We start from the raw sequence: 26,547 nt of genomic DNA, 5'->3' as shown, positions 1-26,547 counted from the left end.
TAAAAAAGCATAAAGAACCAGGTAAGCAAGACATGGTGTTTTCACTGCTATTCTTTTCATTGTTATGGACAAAGACCTTTTTGGTTCTTTGGTTCTTTGACCCTCTGTGGAACCAAGATTTTTGTAACTTCTCACTGTAAACCTTTTATCCCCTTGGGCCTCACGGGAGGTGTCTTGTCTAGCTTCTCTATCTCTGGACCTATTTCCTGTCTAGGGGGAACCATGGACCTCTTACCTACCTCTCAGATGCCAGGGTTCTTTGGACTCTTCCCTTTCAATGCTATGTTCTTTTCTCTGGGTGCTGATATCCACCCTGTGCCCTTGATTGCCATTCACATGCCAACACTTCCCAAAGCCCTATCTCTCTTCTAGGCCTTTCTTCTGGACCTAAGTACCTCCACTTGGCAGCCCCACAGAAATTTCAAAGTCACATGGCCCAGCTCAAAAACTTTTCCTTAAATCCTCTCCTCTAAACAATATCTGTGATGGCACTCCAAGCCAGAAAGCTCTGCATTTTCTGAGATGTCTCCTAACTCACAAGTCTAGGGTTACAAAGTCACACCCACTCTCTTTCACATCTGTTGAGTCTTCTCTGCTTTCTCCACTCATTGCTATCACTGTAGTTCAAACGGATCTCTGTACACCTTGTTGATAGAGTGATCTGTTGTGTTACTGTACTGCTTTAAACTCCTCAACAATTCCCATCCTTTCCTTCACTGTGGCCCACAAAGGTGGATACAGCTCCTCTCTTGTCTCAGCCCTTGCCAGTGCCCAGGCTACAACCCAACTGTGGACCACAGATCTTAAGGGGTAGGTGTGGCATGAATTGGCAGTTACTGTGAGAAGTCTACCAATATAACCACATGCAAAGAATATTTTAGAATTAGAGAAAAGGTCTTGCACATTGATGGAGTAAATATTTCTCAAATGAAGATGTTAAATAGATATGTACAGTGGGGATTAAAATACTCAAACTCATTAAAAGTATTCCAACCTTAATGTTAGTGGACCTCATTGAGATTAATAAGACACAAGTTCATTTAAAGCTGTTATAAAATTATATTTGGGGGTGGGGGAAGAATATCCCTGTTATAGAAAGATTTTAAAAGGAAAATTACTGTGATGTGGGGAAGTCATTATATTTGTTGACATTTCAAAAGAACCCTCACACTTGAAGACTCATGGCATCTTTGCTCAAGCTTGAACAAATTAAATGGCCACAGCTTTGTTTCTGGGCCTTTTGGGTGATGGTCCATCTACTTAGTAGTCTCATGCCAGCCCTGCACTCTCGGACTAGCTGCAGCCAATCCTTGAAGTCTGTTTGGGTATTGCCTGCACTGGACAATCCTCTCCAATCCCCGGATTGGGTTAGGAGCCCCACCTCTGGGCTCTTAGCACCCCAAGCTTACCTGTGACCACGGTTCTTCTTTCACTGTGGTGTGTTGATTTATTTGCTCTGTCCCTCACTGGGCTGTGAATTCCTAGTGTCCAAAGGGTACAAGGTAGGCACTACTTAGTTTCTGAATAGATGAACAGGCTTTGAGGCCCTTCGGGGTTAGCTCTCCAGCTCTAGGAAGGCTCCCTGGAGATTTTCTGAGTGTCTGTACTGATTTCATTAACTACCAATTACTCTGGCTCTCTGCAGAGATGTTAGATAAGATGTGAATTATCACTGATTTTCACAGTGACTCACCAGATGCTGTATGGCCACCTGACAGAAGACTATTGATCACTGCTAGTGTTTTTCATCCTTAAAAACGATCCATATGACCATCTCTTAGCTGAGCTAACACAAATTAAATTCTTTGAGTAAGGTTTTGTGAGACATTGACTCTTCATATGTTCTTATCTACTAATCCTCTCATTTCAAAGATGGGCAATGTGCTTTAGCACCTTTATTCTATTTTCCCTGCTTATAGTTTCCTTTCAATGTTTGCTAGCTAGTGAAGCCATATCTATCATACTAAATATAACAATATCTTTCACTGAACAGTTTTGTATGTTTTCTGTCACATCAGAGATTTGAAAAAAATTATCACTGATTGGGGCTGCAGAGATTGGTCATCAGTTTTTTTTTTTTTTTTTTTTTGGTTTTTCGAAGTAGGGTCTCACTCTGGCTCAGGCTGACCTGGAATTCACTATGTAGTCTCAGGATGGCCTTGAACTCTCGGCGATCCTCCTGCCTCTGCCTCCCGAGTGTTGGGATTAAAGGCGTGCGCCACCACGCCCGGCTGATCATCAGTTAAAAGCACTCCCTATGCAAGTATGAGGGCCTGATGAGGCCTATGATGCCATTTGAGTTTAATCCTCAGGACCCACACTGGACATGGCCACCATGTCTGTAACCCCAGTCCTGAAGGGAAGTAGAGACCGAGAATTACCAGAGCTAGTTAAAAAAAAAAAAAAAAACCAGCAAGCTCTAGGCCACCACAGACTAGGACTCTGAGCACATACCACACACACCACATCGCACACACAAAAGCAAAAAAATAAAAACAAAAAACCCCCACAAATCACTGATTATGGAGCACTTTTTATATAAAAGGTAGCATCTTGCAACTTACTCAAGTGTCTCATTCAGTTCAGGTGTTTAGCAGCCTATGTTATATACATGTAAATCAAATTTAGAAGAGTCCAAAACCCATTAGAGGTATAAGCTTTGAGATTTGCATGGATTCTTTAAGCAGTTTCTTTAGGAAGTCCTAGATGACTTTCATTGACACACAACTGTAAAGAGCCTTGTGAGATATGCAGGGCAGTATTAAGAGTTGTCACTTCAGCAAGGTTACCTGGCCTAGGCAAGGCCACATAGCTAATAAGCGGTTAAGCCAGGCCTCAGGTTCTGGCCTCCTGACTATGCCTTCCTACTATTTCATGTTGTTTGTCCAATTCCAGCTGGTGCTCACTAAGATCATATTTCTTTCTTTGAAAACTGTTCTTATCACTTTTCATCAGATACCAGGACCTCTTATCTCATGACTTTCCACTAGGTTGAACTATTTTTCTTAATTTCCTAACTTGCCTGAATGGCTATGGGTATTTAAATTATCCAAATATTAGGACAACTGCATTTTATCACCTTTTGTTTTTATAAAGTTTGAGTTACTTTCTCATTCCTAAATGTGTTTTCTTAGTTTTGCATGTTATTTGAAATGGGATTCAATGTGTCAATTTGGAGTCAAGTCCTCTGCCTCTTAGGTCTCCATGGGAGCCTCTTGGCCAGGTCACCCTTCTTCCTCACAGAGTGTCTATGATCTCTGAACTCCATGTCTTCTCATGGTTCTCAGCAGCCATGGGTATTTAAGCCATGGTTCAGCTTTCCCTAAGTCTCTGAGAAGTTGAACAAGCATATCCTTGTCCAATATTGAAGACAATTTGCTGTGTGTATGTGTGTGTGGGGGGGGAGGGGGGAGAGAGAGACAGAGAGGGAGAGAGCACGCACACTGGAAAGCTTTTTCTGTTTTTGATTTTTTGAGGCAGGGTCTCCCTCTAGCCTAGACTGACCTGGAATTCACTGTGTAGTCTGAGAATGGTCTTGAACTCACAGCAATCCTCCTACCTCTGCCTCCTGAGTACTGGTATTAAAGGCATGCACTGCCACGCCTGGCTGGAAAAGCTTTTGTGGGGGTATGTGTGTTTTATCAGGAGCAGCCTTGAGAGCTGGTGTCTAATTCCTACTGGTATATATGGGGACCTTAAAATACATCTCTACTTCCGCCACTTAGACAAAGTTATTTGCCTTCTCTGAGTCTAGGTATCTATATCTGTATGAGTAGGGTTGCTAGCCTTGTGAACCTTCTGGTCTTTTTGGCTAAGCTATTTGTCGTCTAGTTTGCTCATAACCTACGGCCAAGTTCAGTGTCTAATTTAGAATGATCACACACCAACAGCAATCTGATCATGACATCCACCTGTCTAAATGTTCAGTGGCTTTGGGCTGTTGGTAGAACAGTGTCCAAAGTGACTGGCTGGAAAGAATATTCCTTTCTGCACCACCACCACTTTCTTTCCGCCTACTAGGCAGCTTCTCCAACCAGTCTTTCTAATCTCAGGGCTCTGTCCTGGTTGTATCTCCATACTCTGTCTGTGTGCCCCACCTTCCTTTTCTCACCTCTCTTCCTTGTCATTTGGGCCAGGACCAAGTGCTCCTCCATAGGGTGCCCACACTACCCTGTCCCTTTTGGCCCTTGGAGTACATCACAGAATTGTGGCTGCTTGTTGTTCTCTTTCCTAGATCTGAGCAAACGTGACTGTGCCATTCTTCTCTCGCTCACTCACTCACTCATAAAACAGGAGGTCAGTAACACACATGCTAAATATAGATATGTGGCCAGAAGACCACAACTTAAAAGGAAAAGACAACAGACTAAAAGTCCAGAAACTGAATTTTAGTCCAGACTTCAGACATGAAATGTATAGGTGAAGATAGGTTACCAGAGACGCCTGGTCTTTGTCTGGAGAGAGGGCGAGAAGAAAAGAGGAGGGATAGCAGTCAGAATGAGGTGTGTGTGTAACACAGGCATTCCCTCCTCCAGTTCCTTGTGCTTTCCTGCGCACCACTAGAGGTCACTCTTGTCCTACACAACAGCAAGAGGAGAGCCAGCCTTCAGCGCAGCTCCCAGGAAGCCAGCGCCACCCTTGTCCCGGCTGCCTTCACTCTTCCCCTGAAGGCCTGCTGGGGGCGGGGTGTGTGTGTGTGTGTGGGGAGGTGTGCCCTGCGCTGGGCCACTCTGGGGAGCACATCACAGTATCAATCCAATCTCAACCCAAACTGCATTGCGGTCGGGTTGGCAGGGGGCCCGCTTGGACTGGGGCTTACTATAAGGGAGCATGCACAGCCCCCAGCTGCACAGCCTGCGAGCCGACGGTGTATGTGTGTGTGTGTGTGGGGGGGGGTCCCTCGCAGGTGTGGGGCGTCTGCGCCGGGCTCTCCTGGGGCAGGTCCCTTGCCACCACTGGCCGGCTGCACCTGCTTGTGCTTTGCAGGCCCGGGGGCTGCGTTTCGAGTTGGGAAGCTGGTATATTCAGCTGCCAGGCGCTCCACTAGGTCGGGCCACGTTAGAGCCCTAAGGCGCAGCCACATTCAGGACGGAGAAGCTTGGCTTCCCTTCCCGCTCCTGCTGCTGCTGTGAGAGGCTGTGCGTCTGGGGCAGTTTAGAGAGGAAGGTCCTGAGCAATGCCGGCATCCCGGCCTCGCGAGGAAGGCTGCGCAGGATTGTCTCCGCTGGGGTCAAAGGCTCTTTGACTCCTCAAGGGTCACGGGGAGAACTTTCACCTATGCTCCCATGCTTTCCAACTGTGCCTTCTACTGTGGAATCTGGTAGATTCTAGGAAGAAAGGCCTGTCCTTCCTCCAAACCCTATCAGATGCAGCTTTCTCCAGGTGGTCTAACAGCCCAGCGGAAGAGAAAGGGACCGACTGTCTGCACCCCTTCTTTTAGCAGAGTCCCTCTTAGCCTTATGTTATCTGTGCGGCTGAGTTGTCTGCTAGACTGACTTGCTTTCATTTCATTTCATTTCATTTCCAGTAGTTCTTGGCTCTGTGCCTTCCCGCCTACCACAGTAGTTTAATTAATACTTGAGTTCCACTCAATCTCCTTTTTTAGAAGGTTCCAACGTGGCTGGTGGGGCATTCAACTTGCCCTCTACTGCTGCCATAGAGAAGATGCCGAGGGAGTGGAAAGCCAAGGAAGAAAGCTTCTTTCTGTCCTGGGCCCTCTGGTAGCCTCTACTCTATTTGAAGTTTCTGGTCACCGAGGCATATGGAAGCTATGAAGGGCATACTGAAAGTCTGAAGAGTTTTGATCTAGCCTTCCTCAAGAAAATACCCTAGGGGTCCTTTGAAAAGCAGAACGAGAGTTTTCACAGGTACGCTGTTACTGATACAGGCTTTTCCCACATATAGTTAGGTTTGGAGGAGGTCACAGCATGATCTGTGTTCCATCCAGATCTGTGTAATCGTGGTCTAATCCATACTGGTATTCTACCATGTGCTTCTAATGCCTTAAAATAACTTAGCACACTTGGCAGACAAGAGGAAAGCCTAGCTAGGGAACCTAGATTTATGCTGATGTTGTTAACTTCCAACTTATCTGAGGGCAGTTTGTGAAGAAAATTTGATTCTGCAGCCATCTTAAAGCTCCATGTCGCAGGCATATCACACTTAAACCACAGGGCACAATGGAAACCAGCTATCAAATCCATGGAGACTTTACTATGTGGTTAACTATGTGTTCCTCCCATTGTAAAGAATTGGTGCCATGATTGCCAAGTGGTGTTTAAGAGGCATTACTCATATCCCCACAGTACTTTGTGATATACAAAGTCAATTATAGCAGACTTAGTCCTTTGCCCTCTAAGCCAGAGAACACTGAAACATGCAAATATGTGGCCAAACACACCATAATAAAAACAGTATACAAAAAACATAAATAGAAGGAAAATTGAATTTAGTTTGGATTTCAAGGTCTTCTGTGGTCTGGCCTCTGTGTATGTTTGTGGCCTTTTTCCTCACCACACAGACATCCTATACTCCAGTCCAATGAGAGGATTTGCCACCTCCGAGACAAAATGAGCCTTGAACTTTCATACTTCCAAACCTTGGTAAGCTTATCCTGTGGCCTCAAACAGCCTCCCCTATAGCATGTGCTTCCTAGAAGCATAGCTCCTCTTTCCACCTCTGTACAGTGGCCCTCGGCCCGAAGAGCATCCCAGACCCTGAGCTAGCATCCATCTCCCATTCCTCATGCTCCCAGGCTCTTGTGCTTACTCGGGACGCTCTGGTTTTGCTTTAGAGTTAATGCATCCTCCATGCAGTGGGACCAGCTTTTCCCCAGCCCTACCTGTGTGGATCAGGAAGAGGAAGAATAGGGTGAGAAGTGCTTCCTTTGCAGCAGTCTGCTCGGGAGGGTGAGGAGTTAGGTAGGAGGGCAGATGTGTGTGTTGCATAGAGAGATTTTCCACATGTAAGTATCAGAAAGTCTGCAGGCCACACTCCAAATTAGGCAGGCTGCTTTATGGCCATGGCTCCATGGATACTTACTGAAATCCATTCAAGCAAGCAGGTAAATATATCAGTTTTATTGGCTTTTGACAGTGTTTCCTATAACATCAGGTGCAACGGGTGGCCCTGTAAGGTAAACAGTGAGATGTCCCACATGACCCAGCCTCTGTTCCAGAGCCCACAGATGTCAAACAGCAATGTGTGCAGTGACTCTGAGTCGCTCTTGCAGGGATCAGCAGGGAAGTGGTGGTATGCAGAGTGCTTTTTGGCAGTCAGTCTATAGTTTTATGATCTAGACTCCTTATGTGGGATGAACCATCTCTTTTCCTGTACCTCTTGATGCCTAGAACATGGATTCAGGGTCGAGGCCTAGCCAAAGGGATGAACTGCAGTAGAACTTTTCATTTCCCAGAAGCTTACATCTTTCCATCATCACACCACAAAGCAGACAGGAGCTGTTTCTTTTCATTCTGCAAGAACTGCTTATATATTCAGCTGCTGTGCCCCTCCATTTAGAATCAAATGTTTAAGAACTCATTTACCAGTAGTCTGAGACAGAATGGAAATTCCTACCTACTAAGAGGACCCCCAAATGGGTGGGGTGGAGACAGGAGACCACAGCCTTCATGGACAGCTATGTAGAGAGTTTTCAGCTTCTCGGAGAAAATGCATTTGGAGCTAACAATGAATGAAAAACTCTCAGAAAAGAACAGTGAGAACTGTGGATTCTCAAACATCTTGGTTTAAGATGTCAAGTCAGTGAAAAATATGAAATCATTTTATAGTCCTCTAATCTGCACAATCATCTGCCTGCTACTAATCCAGGAGTTAAAACAAAACAAACAGCGACACCTTTGGGAAGCCAGCACTTAGCCTTCCGCTGAGCTATGGAAAACTTCCAGGGGCTTATGGCATGTTCACACCTTTTGCAAAATGGCTCAGGGCTTGGATGAAGAATATAATTTGGGAGCAATCAAAGATGAGTTGCAAATCATCTGAGACCAGGTTTCAGTGCAGAAGGTCAGTGATTCCCACTTTTGGCCACATATTTGAACCACAGCAAGCTTTAAGGATCATTTTTTGGGTCCTAGCCCACAGATACTCTAATTGATCTGAAGTGTGGTATAGGCATGATAAGAGGTTTAAAGTCATGAAGTTATTCAAAGTGCAGCCAAGGTTGAGCAGTACCAGTTTGCAGATGGGGTGAAAGGGAATCAAATAACTTCCTAGCATTGTAGTCCAAGTTGATTTTGAGTAAAAACGGCTTTTACTTACCCTTTTGGAGTGTCACATCCAGAGGCCACTTTTTTTTTTTTTAAACCCAGAAGATGTGAATTGTTGAAGGGCTGTTTTTTTTTTTTTTTTTTTTTTTTTTTTTTTTTTTTTTTTGTGTGTGTGTGTGTGTGTGTGAATAGCCTGAAGTGAACATTTCTGCTATTTCAGTAGCACTGCTTCATTTACCCCACCCGTCCCCCAGCTCTCACACTGGCAACGTGAGTATATTCCACAGCAGGTACCAGGGAAGTATGTGGGATATTTCTACAGGATTCCTTCAGAACCCACTCAAAGTTCCTTTGATCAGCATTGTTCACAAACTCTGTTGTTGGGAGCTATGGACCAAACCTTGGCTATGTTAACAGAGACTACCCTATAGCAAGTTAAGTTTCTACTTCGTCACCTAATACTCAACTACCAGAAACAAAGACTGCCATATAGCAAGATAAGTTTCTTCTTCCTCACCTAATATTCAACCACCAGAAACAATGGGATCGTACACTTGGCTAAACACTCCCCCATCTTGCCGGTAGCTGATGAAAAAACAAAGGCATTGCGGTTTAACCAGTAACTCTGTGATCTTTGCCCTAACCACGTCCCCTTCCCCCTACAACTCCTTGCCCTGACCATGTCCCCTTCCCCCTACAACCCTATATAAACCTACATGGAAAAAATAAAATCTCGAGGCCTTGACAAACACCTAGCATGGTCTCCTTCTTGTGTCTGTTTGCCTTTTCCCACCCAGGTTAGCTTCTCCTCAAGTCCTTGTTCAATTCCCCACTGGCTGGGGCACTCTGTTTCTTTAACACTGAAAGAAAAAATTTTATTTTGGGAAGAAAATTTCTTTAAAAGCCTGTAAATTTCTCCAAAGTCCTGGGCTATGTTATAGAGCTCCCTATAGAAAGATAGGGGCTCAAACTTTCTTCAGGCAGAAGACAGCCTTACAGAGGTTAAAAGCACTCTGTTCAGCACATTCACTGTGTTTTTCACATACATGTGTAATTATTTACATGGATAGTATCACATACACTGTTGTACTATCTTTAAATGAGTCATGAAGTGCCCTATAATTAGGACAAAGGTTACAAAATCTGAAATCATCTAAGTTCCTATGAATGAGCTTGCACTCTGAGGATTTTAAGGCTCATTTCTCTATGTTTACCTCTCTTTTCCTACAGACTGTAGCAGACCCTAAGTATGAGTATTTTTATAAATATCTATGCTCACATATATTTATAATCTTGTTTTCTACAGTGTCTGTTGCAGAGTTCTTGAGCTAGAGCACGAACTTGAACGTTAATGTTTTAGAGTAAGTACCATTTTCCTGTTCTCTCACAGCCAGTTCATAAATCTCCCCAGGCCCAGACACCTTGCTTGCCTTGGTACTCCCAGCCTCACAACACGCCTTTCTTCCTGAGGGGTTCTGAATGGCCTTTCAGCAGGGCTGCTTCTGCCCCAGCAGGACCTTTCCCCCAAGTAAAGGAGAGTTCCATTCTAAGCTTTGATTTTTTTAAAGAAGGGTATGCTTTTCTCCTGGTATTTTAAAAACAATACCTGAAGGACTTGAAAGGTTAATAGGTTCCCTCACACTTTCAACTTTAGCATCATACCTGTGGAGGATCCTTGCCTATTACTGTACATCAAATGAATTTCAAATTTCAAATCGATTAAAGAAATTAACATGAGGGGTTTGAGGAGTATAGCTCAGTGGTACAGCACTTGCCTCCTTTGCCCCAAGTTAAATTACAACACACACACACACACACACACACACACAGAGAGAGAGAGAGAGAGAGAGAGAGAGAGAGAGAGAGAGAGAGAGGGAGAGAGTTGTACTGCAAATTCTTCATAATTGAGATATTCCCTGAAGAGAAGAGAGACACTCTGGAGAATCAGGAGATCAAGTCTGGGAAAACTGAAACTAAAAAGTTACAGGACCACTCCCCAGGGTTATAGGAGCTTAAGTAACTGTTAAGGGGCAGCCTATGACCAGTGTGTTATATAGAAATTTTCTCTGAATTGAATTGAATTGTGGTGGGGGAAAGACTGGGGAGGAGGGGAGCTCAGGAGACTCAGGTGGTCAACAAGCCTGGGATAAAGGTTGTAGGACTCCTCCCTAGGGTTAAAGGGTAAGCAACTGCCTGAGGAGACTCTCTGTCCTGCCCTGAGAGCTGCTTGCAAGTTGTAGTATGCTAGCGACTCTGCAATCAGTGGACCAAGACTTGCAGTGAGCTCCAGAGACACAACTTCAGTGAGTCATCACCTGTGTCACCCATGCTCCTGTAAGCAACCCCTCATTCTGTGTGTTAGTAGCCCCAACAAAAATCACTGGTTCACCAAAACTGGTCTTTGTGCAATCATACTTTGGTCTGTTGACTGAGACCTATCTGTATGTTCAGGTTTCCCCAGTGAAACAGTTTAATGTGACAAACACATGAAGAAAAAAAAAAGAGAGAGATAGGAAGGAAGAAAGAGAGAAAGGGAAAGTAGCAACTAGGAGAAACTATTTATGCAAATTTATTTGATTTCAGGAATGCAAGTACATACACATTTAAGTGATATAAGTGGAATGAAAGAAAACACAAAGCAATAGCCAAATAGATTTAAATATATAAGAAGTAAATACTTTATGTCAAGATAATACCTTAAAATAGTTGGAAAAATAGTAGGTAAAATCCTAGAGATGACAGTTCAATACATATGACAGACAGCAAAGGGGGAAATTGACTTATACTAAAGCAAGCTTTTAAGTCACTTATAAAAGAACTTCATGCCTCAATAGAAAAATAAGCAAAGAACGTAGAACATTCATGAAAACAATATATTTCTAATAAGCACAAATTTCTATCTCACAAATACTCAAGGCATATAATTTAAGGTAATATGGTAGAGAATGGAATTTCAAAGGGGAAAGTGTTGGCGGGGGGGAGGGAGGGAATTACCATGGGATATTTTTTTATAATCATGGAAAATGCTAATAAAAATTAAAAAAAGAATACCATTTATTTTTTATTTATGAAGCTAGGAAAGATTTAAAAATGTTAGAGGACTGTATTGGTGATTTGAATTCTAATAAAATGTCCACATTTCCTACTTCTCAGATCTTTTCACCTAAGGAAAATGAAAATTTAATTTTATGAGGTAAGATGGTGATTTGATAGATTCCAACATGATCATGAATCCAATGTGAGCAACCTGGGACACAGGCCATTTGAGAAATGGCTGAAGAATCTGGTAGTGATTAACTTGGGGACTAAACTTTAATGAGATAAATTTAAAAGTTATTATAAAAGAAGAAAGTATAAATTTACTCTGCTTGATTTTTATGAAACAAAGGTAGAAATGACGATACAATACCCTTTTTCCCCATATCAGGGGGACTATTCATGCAACAATAGCCATCTAATCCTAGACTGGGTTAACTCAGTATAGCTAGAGCATCCTCTCTAACAGAAGCTGAAAAGCTTTTTGGTAGGCAAATTACAGAAGAAACTCATTTGCTTATAAGCATCTTTTGAAAAATTTCCTACAGAAAAGTCGTGCTTCAATAGCTATATAAATTTCACAGAGAATTTGTTTTTAACAGAAAATAATTTAAACATTCCTAGACACATGGAAATAGCAGGATTCTGCAAGGAATACACCTGGTTGATCTTAGTTTAAAAAATTCCAGGTGCCACCTACTCAGTAGCACAGACTCCACACACTTGGATGTTGCAGGTCTGCTGCTCAGGAGCACACTCCTTTTACCAGGCCTGTGAATATCCAAAAGCGAAATGTAGTATGAGATTGGAGTGGATCAGGTGGTCGCCAGGTTGGCTGTCAGGACTGTCCATAATCGTCAAGCTTTAAATTCAGAGATAAAATATTATAATACAGTCTGTTCTAATGGGAACATGAAGATTTTTTTAAAAGTCTTAACAAATCTTTTTGGAATCATCTATGTGACTAACATCAAATAACATCTCTCTAACAGTGTGCAGTTAGATATCAACATTTTTCATTGATAAGGAATTTAATAAGGATGAACTCAATGCAAACATTATATTTCAGAGAGATGGAAAAATAAGTAACATGTGGAAAGAGAAGAAAGATGCTCATTTCTTCACAGAATAGGCAGTGAGGCTCTTGGTTCATAGGAGTCTTGAGATTCTATAGCTGAAATGGTAGCAGTTGCAGGAGAAGATCACACACATCTGAGGTTTATACAATAATAGGGGACCTATTAGCCTCAAAGCAGAAATAGTCTGCACCTCCATTGTGGCACTGCCTATGGACTGCTTTCTGTTAGGTGTTTGTTTCTAATAACAGATATGAGTTCTTTAAGGGCAGAACTACAGAGACCTCTCCTGTCAGCTTCACCTCTAAATATTCTACAGTAAACAGCTCCTGAGTGCCAGGTGACAGTACCTCACATTAGGAAATTCAGTGTATATTCTGATCTGAAGCAACACTGAGCCTTGCATATAGACTTTTCTACTAATTTGTGTACTTGTAATTATTGAGCAGTAACAGTTAAAGAATGACTATCTTAAAAACTCAGCAATCTTACCAAAGGCAATATACAGATTTAATGCAATTCCAATCAAAGTCCCAACATCGTTCTTCACAGAGATAGAAAAAATGATCTCAAAACTCATATGGAAAAGCAGAAGAAACACCTCTGGAGGCATCACCATACCTGATCTAAAGCTATATTACAAAGCCATAGTATTAAAAACAACATGGTACTGGCATAAAAATAGGAGTATAGACCAATGGAATAGCATCAAGGACCCGGACTTTGGGTCAAGTAACTAGAGCTACTTGATATTTGACAAAGGCCCTAACAATATAGGTTGGATAAAAGACAGCATCTTCAACAAAGGGTGTTGGACCAACTGGATAACCATATGCAGGAAATTGAAACTTGATCCACACACCTTGCCATGCACAACAATCAAGTACAAATGGATCAAAGACCTCAATATAACACCAGAAATTTGGCTACTACTGGAAGAAAAGTTAGGAGGAACATTCCATGATATAAGAATGGGAAAAGACTTCCTGAACAAAACCCCAGCAGCACAGAATCTTAAACAATCACTCAAACAATGGGATCTTATGAAGCTGAAAAGTTTCTTCACAAACATACAATAAGCAGAGCCAATAGATTACCCACAGAATGGGAGAAAATATTTCCTGAATATCTAACTGATAGAGGCCTAATCTCTAGAATCTACAAAGAACTCAAAAATCTAAACAATCAAAAGTCAACTCACTCACAAAATGGGGCAAAGAACTGGACAGGCAGTTCACAGAGGAAGAAAGAGGAAGAAATACAAATGGCAAACACACACTTAAGAAAATGTTCCTCATCTCTAATCATCAGGGAAATGCAAATTAAAACAATTATGAGATTCTACCTTACCCCAGTAAAGATAGCAAACATCAAAAAATCAAATGTAAACAAATGCTGGTGAGGATGCGGTGAAATAGAAACCCTCATCCACTGTTGGTGGAGTGTAAGATGGTACAACCACTTTGGAAAGCAATATAGAGACTCCTAAAAAAATCTGACTATAGAGTTACCAACAGACCCAGTTATTCCCTTACTGGGCATGTACTCTAAAAGCTCCATGCCTCAGTTCAGAAAGATTTGCCCAATCATGTTTATATCTGCTCAATTCGTACTAGCCAAGAGCTGGAATCAACCCAGATGTCCATCATTCGACGAATGGATAACTAACACGTGGTATATCTACATGATGGAATTCTATACAGCAGTAAGGAAAATGATACAATAACATTTGAAGAAGAATGGTTGAATCTGGAACAGATCATTTTCAGTGAACTTACCCAATCACAGAACAATAATTGCTGCATAGTCTCACTCATCTACAGCTCCTAACCTGAATCTACCCAAGTTGCTGACATACCTAGCAAGCATCTCAATGACCAGACAATAGGGAGGGTGAGGAGGAAGGGGAGGGAAAGGGAGGGGATGGGGGACACAAAACTGGACCCAAACAGCAATGGTACCATACAATTCTACATCCTAAAAGAAAGACCAAATGGTTGAACCTTCACCAGGTTCTTAGAGGAAACACCTGATTCACAAGGCCCTGGAGAGGGTATGATGAAAACTGACCTTTTATCTCCTCCTGTTTTTTTCTTTCTCTTTCATCTCTCTGTCTCTTTTATATCACTTATCTTTTTCTTCCTTCTCTTCTTGGGTGCTGACCTGTAACTCCCAGTACCAGCAGGTGGATATCATCCACAATGAGCTTTTGACCAGAGAGACCTATAATGTTTCCCAAAAGAAGACAGATTTATATCAGACCTCTTGATGACCCACCATAGGTTAGTGGTAAGACCCTACTGCTGAAGACACCATATGTTGTTGGCACGTAACATGGGGTGACATGGCTGGAAGCTGGAAGAGAGTCAGTCCCCAGACAGTTAGCACATCTAGTGCTGGATGGTGCTACATGAGTGATTGGGGGAAAATGACCAAAATTTGTCCAAGCAACTTATGGTCTAACCTACATAGCAGCAAACAACCTGACATGATGCTCACACAAGTGCAACAGTGGCGCATAGCCATGAGGGGAAACAAACTGCTCTCGATTTGGCTAACTGATGCGCTTACAATGCATGACCCATATACCCCAACAAGGAGGGTCCCTGTGGAGGGGAGAGACAGGGAGGAGGCTAACAATGGTACCAACTTGACTGTATTCACTGAGTACAAAAATAAAAAAAGAATCATCCATCTAGCTGCCATGGCAAGCTAGATTGCTGAAGAGGAACAAGAGGACACATGTTTTCCCATTGCCTTGGGAAGCTTCCTCTATCAGGTCCTTTGCTCTGTGTATCTGTGACAGTAGATTCCGTTAGGTGTAGGGAACCTGGCAGTGTTTGCAGGTTTGGGTCAGAATAGATTTGGTTGATTTTTATAGATATCAAATTAATGACTAACTTATAGTAATTCGTGGTATTGAACAGTCTCTTTCTCTAAGACAGTAGAAGAAACAGAAGGCAATTCCCCAACTGATTTCACTACACAATTGATTTCACTAAAATTTCCTGGTTGGGAAAGAGCTTAGCAGACACGAAGAGAATTTCTAAGAAAGGTCTGAAACTAGGACTTGTGAAGAAAATTGAATCAGGCTAAGATGAATTAGCCTACAGAAGAGAGCTGCCAGGGAATTTAATATTCTTCAACTACCTTCACTCTGTAGACAAGTTAAGAGGAAGTGAACACAGACAGTATCATGACAAAGCTCAGTTTTCTACACTTTATCTTTGTCCTCTGTAATTATAATGTTTTGTCACTGGACTGTGTAGTAGCATATTGTTGAAGACAGTGCAATGGATGAAGAGTTAGGAGAACTGGATAGAACTACGTGCTAGGTGCTTTACAGCTTCGTCACCGAGGAGTTGTGTCACTCCCAAATATGATATATACATTCTTTTTTTTGATATATACATTCTTAAGACTTGTTTTTCCTTTAAAGGGGGAGGGAGGTAGGCAAAAATATTTTACATATTTCATGGTGTTTAAGTGGATTAAATAGAATAATAGCTACCACAACTATTATATTGTGTCTGTGTTGTATAAAATTAAGACAAATTATTGAAACTGTGGCCACTATTTTCTTGAAAGTCACACTGTAAACATAGGTTATCCACTGGCCACATGGCTTAGTCATAGACTAAATGACTAAACCAGATGATCTCAAATGTTACTCAGTACCAGAATTCTTATTACCCGCTAGTTTCCTTAGCTTAGGTATGTTAGAATATCCAATCTGATAAAAACTGTCCTTAATTTTTGGAGTATGTCCCTTCAAACGGAATTGAAGGAGATGCAGAAAGAAGAACCCTGGAATATGACCTAGCACCTGCTCTGTTAGGCTTTGCTCTGGAAAAGTGAGCCCTCTTGTTTCTGAGTGGAAGTTAGCATTTTTTGCACCACTTCACATTGCTTCTGTTTATTGGTAGAATTTTAGTTTGATGGGAAGTGATACTCTCTTACCCATTCTTTCACTGAGTGAGGAATCAGAGATCCACCAGCACTCTCACTAAAGCCTACCTCCTGAAAAAGCTAGTTCTGTCCTCCATGGTGAGCAGGTGAGCCTCTCCGCATTGAGCATCTTTCTAGTCTGCACCAAAATGACTAGTCAGCAGCTTGAATGTGACTTTCTTGCTTTATGTCCTCCTTTGGTTGCTTCAGATCTGAACAATGATGTGTTCTCTTTCTCCAAGAACTTTCTATTCTCTTCTGAGCTATTATGGCTTCAGGCTATAGCAGGGAATTAGCAGATACAGAACACAGTATCTGGCTCCAGAGGCTCATAAAAGAAAGAAAAAGACACCCCAAAATGAAATCACTTCCTCACATTTCCTTTTATCCTTTACTGCACAGTTTGCTTTGCTGACACCACACCCTTCCTTGGGGTCCCCAGCCAGACCACAGAGGGCTCTTGCTCTATAGCAGTGACTGACCTGAACACTGGGAATGTTACTGAATATGGGCCTATCAGTTTCTGCCACAGCAGCTTACAGGCCCAAATGGGTAAGAGCCACTAGAGAACAGGATAGGTGAGATGATGAACTATCAGTAGTTTGTAGGTGAGGAACAAATACAGACATGTGGCTTTAAGGCTGAAAAGTTCACAGTGAATTGGTGGCAGGGTAAGAGGCTGGAATCTGGGTCTCTTCTGATCTCAAATGCCACATATCCAACATCATATTTGTATGCCTGAATTTAAATTTACAGAGGCATGTGCTTGCAGAAGTATGTGGACTTTACATTTGCAGAAGGCTTTATTTCACCTGCACCCTCTAATTTGATTATTACAATAATCTTATTTGACAGGTAAAGAAACTGAGGTTTAATCACACAGACAGATGGCTGTAACTTGGGTCAGACCCAGGCCTTCTGGATCTATTTGATCTTAGCAGGTGTTATCACATCCCTCTTCAGGGTCCCTGTGGAAAAAGTTTCCATTGTCTTTATGCCTTCTTACATTCTTAACAAAGCTGTAACACACCTCCTCACTAATATGTTGCTAAGGTGAAATATGGGGCAACAAAGTGTGATTACTCAGTGTATAATTACACAGTAAGAGTCAGTTACTTCAGCACCATTCAGGACTGGAGTAGGCAAGATAAGGCCTTCAAGATGTGTCAAGGTTCAAACAACTGGGACATAATCATGGCGGCAGGGGCACGGTACTGGGGTAAATAGATTGAAGGTGCATGTCCCTGGTTGGTAGAAAACAAACTCAAAGAAAGATGGTGCTCTCTGACTACCATCTCCTATTGGCACATGGCACACACTATTGCCAGCACTCCTTTTTTTTACAAGAAGAGAAAGAGAGGAGAGAGGAGAGGAGAAGAGAGAGAGAGAGAGGTGTGTGTGGGGGGGAGAATTGCCAGGGCCTCTAGCCACTGCAAACAAACTCCAGATACATGTACTACTTTGTGTACATGGCTTTACCTGGGTACTGGGGAATCAAACTGGGTGTTTAGGGTTTGCAGTAAGTGCCTTAACCACTGAGTCATCTCACCAGCCCTGGCATGCCTTTTTATAAAATCATAGTCTTCAGCAAATATCATGTTAACTCATTATAATAAAATCTGTGATGAGGGCTGGAGAGATGGCTTAGCGGTTAAGCGCTTGCCTGAGAAGCCTAAGGACCCCGGTTCGAGGCTTGGTTTCCCAGGTCCCACGTTAGCCAGATGCACAAGGGGGCGCACGCGTCTGGAGTTCGTTTGCAGAGGCTGGAAGCCCTGGCGCACCCATTCTCTCTCTCTCCCTCTATCTGTCTTACTCTCTGTGTCTGTCGCTCTCAAATAAATAAATTAAAAAAAAATCTGTGATGATCCCTCCTTCAAAGAACATACTTTGGGACAAATTAGAAGTTCTGAGTTGAGAAGGAAGGCAATGGAAATTTATTAAGCATTCACTAGGTGTATAAATTTTCTATAGATTACCTAGCTTGTTTCACTCCATCCAAGAGGAACCAGACTCACAGAGGTTGTGCAACCTGCACATTTTGACATTTTAGACTGAAGCATTTGGCCAGGTCCCTCTCTAAATACACATGGTCTTTCTGACACCAGGCAAACTCAGCTCCCAGGTGCTTTGATTTCAGTGGGTGTAACCTGTTGATGAGATCAGTCATTATGGAGGAGTCAGCCCTTCTACCAGAAATAGCTTTCCAGATCATTATGGTAACAGGAAAATGAAATGCATTCAAGGTCTCTGAAAAATAAGATCTAGGATGAGAATTGTAGGGCCCCCAAAGACCTCATCACACCTGAATTCAACAGATGTGGAAACTGAAGCTGGATTATTAGGATTAAAGGATTTACCCAGGTAATGTAATTAACTTCATGTTGAAGCTGAGGCTAGCACTAAGTCTCCACCTCAGGATGAATGAAGGCTGGAAATTCAACACGTTGGTCATGAGCTGCTAGGAAGTGGAGAGTGATGAAGTTCTTGAGAGTCTTGCTGATACAGGCAGGGTTAGAAGAAAGAAAAGTAGAAGCAACGTACACGTTGGCAACAAAATGAACCGGTGTGTGAAAATACAGATCTAGGGTGGGCCAAGGAGACTCAGTGGGCGACTTCCCAGATTGTTTTGCTCCCATTGCACATACAGTTGGATGCCAAATGCAAGCCACCAAGGTTGAAATGAAGCAGTGAGCAATTATAGTACGAATATTTGTGGGCAGCTGTGGGAGTGCAAGCCACCTGCTCCAAGTTTACAGCTTTGCTAAACTTGGTAAACATTAAAAATGGAATGGGAACGCCCCCAGTCTGCAGAGCATCCCAAACCCTTCCTGAGAGGCCTTGCTGAGGGAGCTGGGGCGGCTTTGCCCTTTCCCAGGCCTGTCTCACTGTGGCCTAGGACTGCCTTCTACTGGTGCTCCAATGTTGCCGGTGGTCTCTGAGAGACTGAGGGAGGAAAGGAGTGTCACAAAATCATACTTACAGTTTGAAAGGGATGCAGAATACAATTTTTAAAAGAATATTTTATTTTTTATTTGAGAGAGAGAGCGTGTGTGAGAGAAAAAGGAGAGAGAGAGAGAGAGAGAGAGAGAGACAGAAAGTGAGAGGGAGAGAATGGGCACACAAGGTCTTCTAGCCACTGCAAATGAACTCTAGATGCTTGCACCACCTTGTGCATCTGGTTTTGCATGGGTACTGCGGAATCAAACCTTGGTCCTTAGGCTTTGCAGGCAAGCACCTTAACCACTGATTTCTCTAGCACCCCAGAATGAAATTTTCCTCCTATTGTTCAAATGCAGAAATAGACTCAGCAGCAATGTGATCGAAGATAGAAAGTTAATTACAAACTGACCCTTGATCTCTGAGCTTAGTCCCTCTCTCTAGTGCATCTTCCTCCAAGCTCCATAAATGTATAGATGATGATGTACAAGGAGTCAGAGCATTACAGAATATGGCAGCTGGAATGGACACTGTTTTCAAACTATCAGTTTTGGTTGTCAAATGACCAGGGGCATTATTGGCATTTAATGGGCAGGTACCAAGGATGCCCAGTAGCTGGTCACGTGGTAGTGGGATTGGCAAGGGTCCCAAAGGTAATTCAAAGTGCCTCCCACTACAGATCACTCTTTGTCCTACTCCAACTCCTGGAGTCCCAGAATGATGACTACACCCCATTGTTTTCTGCAAAAGGATGACTCCAGCTCCATTCCCACTCAGCTCCTGAATCCCTGTTCCTTAGCTCTTTCCAGCTTGGCACTTACTTGGACTTTAGGCCCTCCTGCCCATAGGGCTGCAGCAGATACTGGTGCACGAGTTTGTCCCTGAGAGTCCCAGCCAGTTTGATTTTCTTTCTTGATCGATGTAGGTTGATGATAAAAAGTGTAATGGAGCCACGAACATAGTTGTGGCTGAATTTGAGAGAGGGGGGTAGGGAGTGGAAAGGAGAAACATGGAAACAAAGTGGTCAGTTAGATGCTCCTGAATAATTTATAGGCTGCACAAAAAAACAGGACCACCCCAGAAAAGGGCATTTGTTATTTATGGATATTGGCCACAATAGACCTTCAAGACAGGAAGGCCTTGTTATTGTGGTTTCCTGGAAAGAAGATGCCCTCTTCCCACCACATTGCTTTTGTTTAAATTTACTGCCATTATTTTAGCAAACATAATGCATATACACATATTTTTTTCTGAGCATAGAAGTAAAAAGTAATTGCAAAAATAAAAATAAAAGGAGGAAAATTTAAAGAAACAAAAAGATAGAAAGAATTCCCCATGGTCATAAGATCTTGAAATACAGCATTTTTGTAAAAATACAGCATTTTTATTTATTAATTTGATAAATATTTATTAAGGCCTTTGACACACACAAATAAACTATCCAGTTTTTGTAATTGGGCTGAAACCATTCACACAGCTTTTTTCAGTTAGTGAATATCTTAAACATGTTCTTGTGTTATTATATTTTCTTCTACTTATAAAAGTATGCTTAATTTTCAGTCGTATAAATTTAATGGACTTTATCTAGCAAATTCCCTACTTTTGTGTGTTGATACTATTTTCAGTTTTTTCCATTATAAATTATATTACAAAAGCCTTCATTGTGCTTAAATATTTTGTACACTATGACTATTTCTGAGGAAAAAGTTCTAGAAATTGGACTCCTTGGGTCAAGGCTGATTTCTTCACCAAATTTTCAAGTTCATTACCACTGGTACCACTCTCTGTAAGAAGAGTTTATGTCCTTGCTTTGTTGAACCCAGAAGTAAACACATGATTTGTTTTGTCCAGTGAAATGTTTGTAGACTTGTTAAGACCTCTGGATGGACACTTTAGGAGTCACCCCATGTTTTGCCATGTTTCATTTCCTTCTGCTAGAAGAGTAACATTATCCTGTTGCTGTTTAGTTTTTGATGGTGGTCCTGTTATGTAGTCCAGGCTAGCCTTGAACTTGTGATTCTCTAGTCTCAGTCTCCCAAATTGTGGGATTACAGCTATGTGCACTGTACTGCTTATTTTTTCAGAGGATGTGCCCTTGACTTGGGTGCTGAAATGGAGCTACAAATGAGCCATAATGGACAAGTCATATGAATGAGAAACACATCCTCTCCCTGGAAGCCATGTCGATTTGGATGTTCTTTGCTAGTATAGTCCAAACTCACTTACTACAATAGAGGCACACATTTTGATAATCTTAATATCAACTCTCTAGAAAGCTCAAAGAAATTTTCTTGTATCAGTTCCATGTGAGCTACCTATTTCCACATACTCATAAGAACATTGATTAAAATATCCTCAATTTGAGAGATAAAAATGGGCTCTTAGTGTTGCATTCATTTATATTTTTTGAATTCATATTAAAGTAGAGTAGTTTTTCCTTTATCCACCTGTCATTTCATTTCTTCCTTTGTAAACAGCCTATTATCATCCTTTGTCCATCTCTGTATTGATTTATAAAACCTATTTGTTTACAACATTCCTGTGTACACATATGTGTTACCATTTGTTTGACCATTTCAGTTTGTTGATATTGTATTCTGACATATAAAACTTTAAAAATTTTAAGTTGTCAAATTTATTTATCTTTGTGGCTTATTTTGCTGTTTTCCAAGACTATAAAACTAGTTACATTCCATTTTAGAATGTTTTATACCAGCACAGGATGTCCAGAACCATGGGAGAACTATATGCCTACATGCAGGAGTCTTTCAGCACACATCAACAAAATTATAATGATTTGCCTTTCATTGTAGGAAAAAAGACCACGTTTCTAAAGGGGTCCTTTAGGGCCCCATCTGGATGGGTTAATGAGAGGAAACAGAAAAAATGACTCAGTCCAGCCATCAAAAGATGAGTTCAGAGAAACTTTAAGTCAACTTTGCCCAGAGGAAATCATCATTCCTTGAAGACACCATACCCCTTGATCCCCAGGACTCTCAACTATGTTACTAAAGGTGTTAAGAGTTAGGCAGCCAACAAGTTAGTATGACAACTTGGGATTTTTTTTTTTTTAAAGGAAGTATTTCCATGATTCATCTTGGTTCAGGTTCATGTAGGCTGGAGGCTTAGAAACCTGTATTAAAAAAAATCTTCCTAAGATATTTGGTTGATGAGTTGGGTTTGAGAACCACTAAGTTAGAACATTCCATTAAGGTTATAAGAACTCCTGATCATCCCACTGGCCATATATCAGATTTTAAAAAATTTTGTGTTTGTTTTTCTTCTGTAAGAGTATAAGTTATTGTGTTCAGGGCTTTAGATGTTGAATTTCTGTTCTGATAAATTAAATTCCACCCCTCTTCCACTTTTGTCTAATCCCTTGCATCATGTGAACTAGTTTGTAAGGCCAAATGAGTCAGAGAAGACTGTCAAGTGATTTGAGCAGACTGCGTCACCTGAGCTCTGAAGAGAGATGCTAGCAGCCTATGTTGGTATTGACCATCACTGAACAACATCAGCTAATTTCTACTTGTGGGCTTTCTTCATAGCTGAGCTACGTGAAAAACTGAGCAAGACATCACTAACTACACGTACTTTGGGCTTTAGGGTGCAAGAAAAGATAGACAAGGGTAGGTAGTGATTTAACCAGATTACAGTAAACCTTTTTGCAAATAACACCAAGACCAGCAGTGATTAATTTATGAATTTCTCTTCGGAGGAGCTGGGGCTGAATGTGCCCTTGGAGACTAAGGAGAGAAGGGTGGGATGTGGTGAACTGGAGGGTGGGAGGGAGACCTGAAATAATAGCGTTGCTATGGGGAAAGCTGTCTTTCCACTCTGCTTGGCAATGGTTTGATTTCCATTTACATAGTTCCCCTGGGAGAGACACACCAGTACAGCCCAGGGACCAACTTGCACAGGTTCTCACAGACCTCCTCAAGGAGCTGGCACTGAAGCCTGCCTTAACAGTCCCTCACCCTACTTGGCTGATGGGCAAGGACATGAAGCAGAAGCCTTCTGGCTGCAAAGACACATTCTTGGCTAGAGATTCCAGCATCGACCTGAGAGTACTGGGTTGAGAATCCAGATTCCTGAAGAATGTATATTCTTTGCCCACAGAAAACTAAACCTGGAAGAGCGTGTGTTCCTTAAGAAAATGGTGTCTAAACGCTTGGAGCAGCAACAGGTCATTTTTGATTCTTAATGTTGTCAAGTCCAGGTAGCTTTTGGTTACCTTAGGATATGTATCTTTCTGTAAAGAAGTTGTCTCAGTAGAACATCTTTCCTGCCCTGTCTTGCTTATGGTGAGACTTTTTCACCAGAAGCCAATCCATGTATCTGGAGTTCATCTTTGCTGGCTGTTTTTTTTCCTGCCTGACATCTTCTCTGTTGCCATGGGAGGAGGAGGAAGTGAGTCAGAGAAGGGAGATTGGAATGGGAATTTCCTGGATATAAGAGGTGGGAGAAGTCGGATGGGAGGTGTATCTTGAGTTCCAGATAGAAAACAGTCATATTCTAGAAACATCTCCAGTGAAGCTGGGAGTCTGGGCAAAGGGAGGAAGAATAATGCACTTTGGTCATTGATCATTGCCCGTCAATGTGCTTGAAAATTCATTTGGTCTATTGTCTTCAAATATAATTCAAAGGTTTTGGGTTTGGTAAAATCAGGCCCTGTTTTGCCAAACATTTTTCCCCTTAATTTCAAAGCCCCTGTGTATTTTAAGGGAAATTTAATCCACATGTTTCTGATTCATTTACACTTAACTCATCAAAATATTGTTTTGTAAGAGCCATTTGATGTCCAAGAAGCCTCAGGAACCTTTTTTATGAGCTCTTTAAAAACTTCTTCTGAAAAACAGGAAGTCATGTTTTGCCAATAATTGACAAACATGAACCCCAAAAGGCCCAATTTTGCTTCAACATCCAACAGGGTCCAATTGGTTCTGAGTGTGGCTCAAGACCTTTGCTCTACCCCAGAAACATATATTGTCTTAGCAGAATGGCTCATAAAAAGGGTTCACACTTGATTGTTCTTTGAACAAGATCTAGGGCAAGAACAATCCTGCCAGCACCCTGATTTGTGAACTCCAGAACCCAAAAGAAAGGCACCTGCTGGTGTTGGCATGAGCACCTAACTTTTTCTCCTCAGCCAGTCTTAGGAGACTAGACTCTGCTTGGTCAGATGTGATCCACAGTGCAGGGGACTTCCATGAGAGGTTTTGAAGTATCCAAATAGATAACATGTGACTTTCAGGAGATCCGTGGGTTCAATAGGACACTATGCCAAATGACCTGGCAAAGCTCTTGTGAAATGCAAATCTTTTTGCATGATTAATGCATTTGTTTATATGAATGATATCACAGAATTTTCAGAATTTAACAAGACAATGTAGGTACAAATACATAGAAAGATGCTTATCACATAACAAGAATATAATATGCACTGTAGTACAGAAGTTGTTTTAATATAAACTTTACTTTGGATGTTCTACTAATAAACTTACATTTTATCATCTAGGCCCTATTTTGATACAGGACATTTATTTTCAGACGTTAGTTAAAAATTGATTAGCTTGAAGTTAACGTGCCCACTCTGGGTTGATTCTCTGATCTTTGGCCTCTTGAGCTACAAATAAACTAAATAAATTAGTAGTGCTTCCTTACAATGGCTGAGGAAGCTGTGAGACACAGAAAGGGCACCCGGCTTCCCAGAGAGGGAACAGATGCTTCTCCTATCCTTGTACCTACCTATCTGGGTACCTAACCCCAGCTTCATGGAGGAGGACTGCAACCACAGCCAGCTCAGAGTACTCATTGTAAACTTTCCTTATTGATCTGAAGAAATGAAAAAGTCCTTCATTTCAATTTGATTTTTGATTTAGAGGCTCAGTCTAGCCCAGGCTGACCTGGTACTCACCTTATAGTCCCAGGCTGGCCTGAACTCATGGTGATCCTCTTACCTCTACCTCCCAAGTGCTAGGCTTAAAGGCATGTCCACCACTCCCAGCACCTCACTAAATTTTTTTATTATTATGGATATGTATGACATAGATTATGAAAGTCTGCTTCCTTTTAATGAGGAGAAGGAGACGTTGTATTGGGTTGTACTGATAGAGGACTGGGGAACAACTCCGTTTAAGAGGTTCTGTAGTGGTTTCCCATAGAAAGGGAAGGTGTTCTGGTGAGGTAGAGAGACGTTTCGAATGCCATCTTCTCTAGCTGATGTGATACACAGGGGCAGAGCCATTACTATAAATCAGAGGAAACATCGTGATACCCTACTTCTGCCTTTAGTCAGTCAGTCATTCAATTTTTTATGAGACCTTCTCATACAAGTCAACATATTAGACACCATGAATATAAAAATGAGTGAGTTACTGAGCCTCAGCTCATGATGTCCTCAGAATATTAGTGAAAACATCTTATGAGAAATGTTGAAGGATACTAGAATGAACATTGGTTTGAGCTCTGTGAAGACATGCAATCCCGTTCAGCCCACATGAGGACTACTATTCTTCCCTAGTCCCAAGTCTAATAGTATAAAGGCCATAGAGTGGTGTGTGGTGTGCTTTCCAATAGGGGTAGAAGGTGCCAAGAGCAATTTTTCTCCCTGGAGGCTGGGGGTCCACCTTTTGGGTGGTTGCCTCAGGGCCTGGCAGAGACAGGGAATACAATGTTGCCTTGTGTGATAATCAGATAACTTCTGGGCAAGGCCATAAAGAAGTCACTCACTGTCAGGGATGGGGTTGAGCTTCCTGCTGAGCAAAAGGGATGTTGAAAGCCTCTGGACTCTGCCCAAGCCAGCCTTCCCTCCCCGACAATAGGCACTTGTATCTACAGGCAAGACAACTACCCCCCTGTTCCCCTCTATTCAGAGTGAGTCTTTGAAATATCTTATCATGAGGAATTAAGTGGCTTGGCTCCTGTCTCATCAAGGACAGAGAAGGAGCATCTGGTGTAATCTGACCACTGCAGTTCTTTCTGCTTCCCTCCCTTGATCAATGGTGATAGGATGGAGGTCTGGCAGGAGTCAGGAGGCTGTCCCTGGCTTCAGGTTTTCTCTGCAGTAAGAGAAAGAATTCTCTTTTCCAAAACAGTCTCCTCTGCCTTAAACAGGAAGTGATGTAATAAAGACATATTTGGCCAGATGGGTTTCTGCTTTAAGTCCAGTTTTAAATTTTTCCCTTACGGTCTTTATGTTTTAAACATCTTACCTACCAGACTTTATTTATTGATACTTAATTTACCTATTTAAGACCACTCTAATGATAGCCAGTGCTTCAGATCAAAAAGAAAAAGAAAAACCAATATCACCACACTGAATT

At 41.9% G+C, this 26,547-nt stretch overlaps 1 protein-coding gene across 2 annotated transcripts in view; it reads right to left on the bottom strand.

Annotated features, from left to right (window-relative positions):
• Hpse2 (heparanase 2 (inactive)) overlaps positions 1–26,547 on the bottom strand; it is an 814,466-nt gene that overhangs the window by 4,135 nt on the left and 783,784 nt on the right. The window contains exons 11-12 of one of the 2 annotated variants that reach the window (XM_045142106.1): positions 20,044–20,190; positions 11,980–12,123 (exon numbers count right to left, since the gene is read on the bottom strand). In XM_045142106.1, the coding sequence (XP_044998041.1) occupies positions 12,024–12,123; positions 20,044–20,190 (247 nt within the window). In that variant the 3' untranslated portion in view covers positions 11,980–12,023. Of the gene's footprint in view, positions 1–11,979; positions 12,124–20,043; positions 20,191–26,547 lie in introns of those variants that run through there. The other variant, XM_004669882.2, reaches the window with a different exon arrangement.

This window comes from Jaculus jaculus, chromosome 1 (assembly GCF_020740685.1).
Source record: "Jaculus jaculus isolate mJacJac1 chromosome 1, mJacJac1.mat.Y.cur, whole genome shotgun sequence".
Lineage (NCBI taxonomy): Eukaryota > Metazoa > Chordata > Mammalia > Rodentia > Dipodidae > Jaculus > Jaculus jaculus.
The sequence above is the reverse complement of the archived record's forward strand: the minus strand, read 5'-3'. Positions and strand labels throughout refer to the sequence as shown.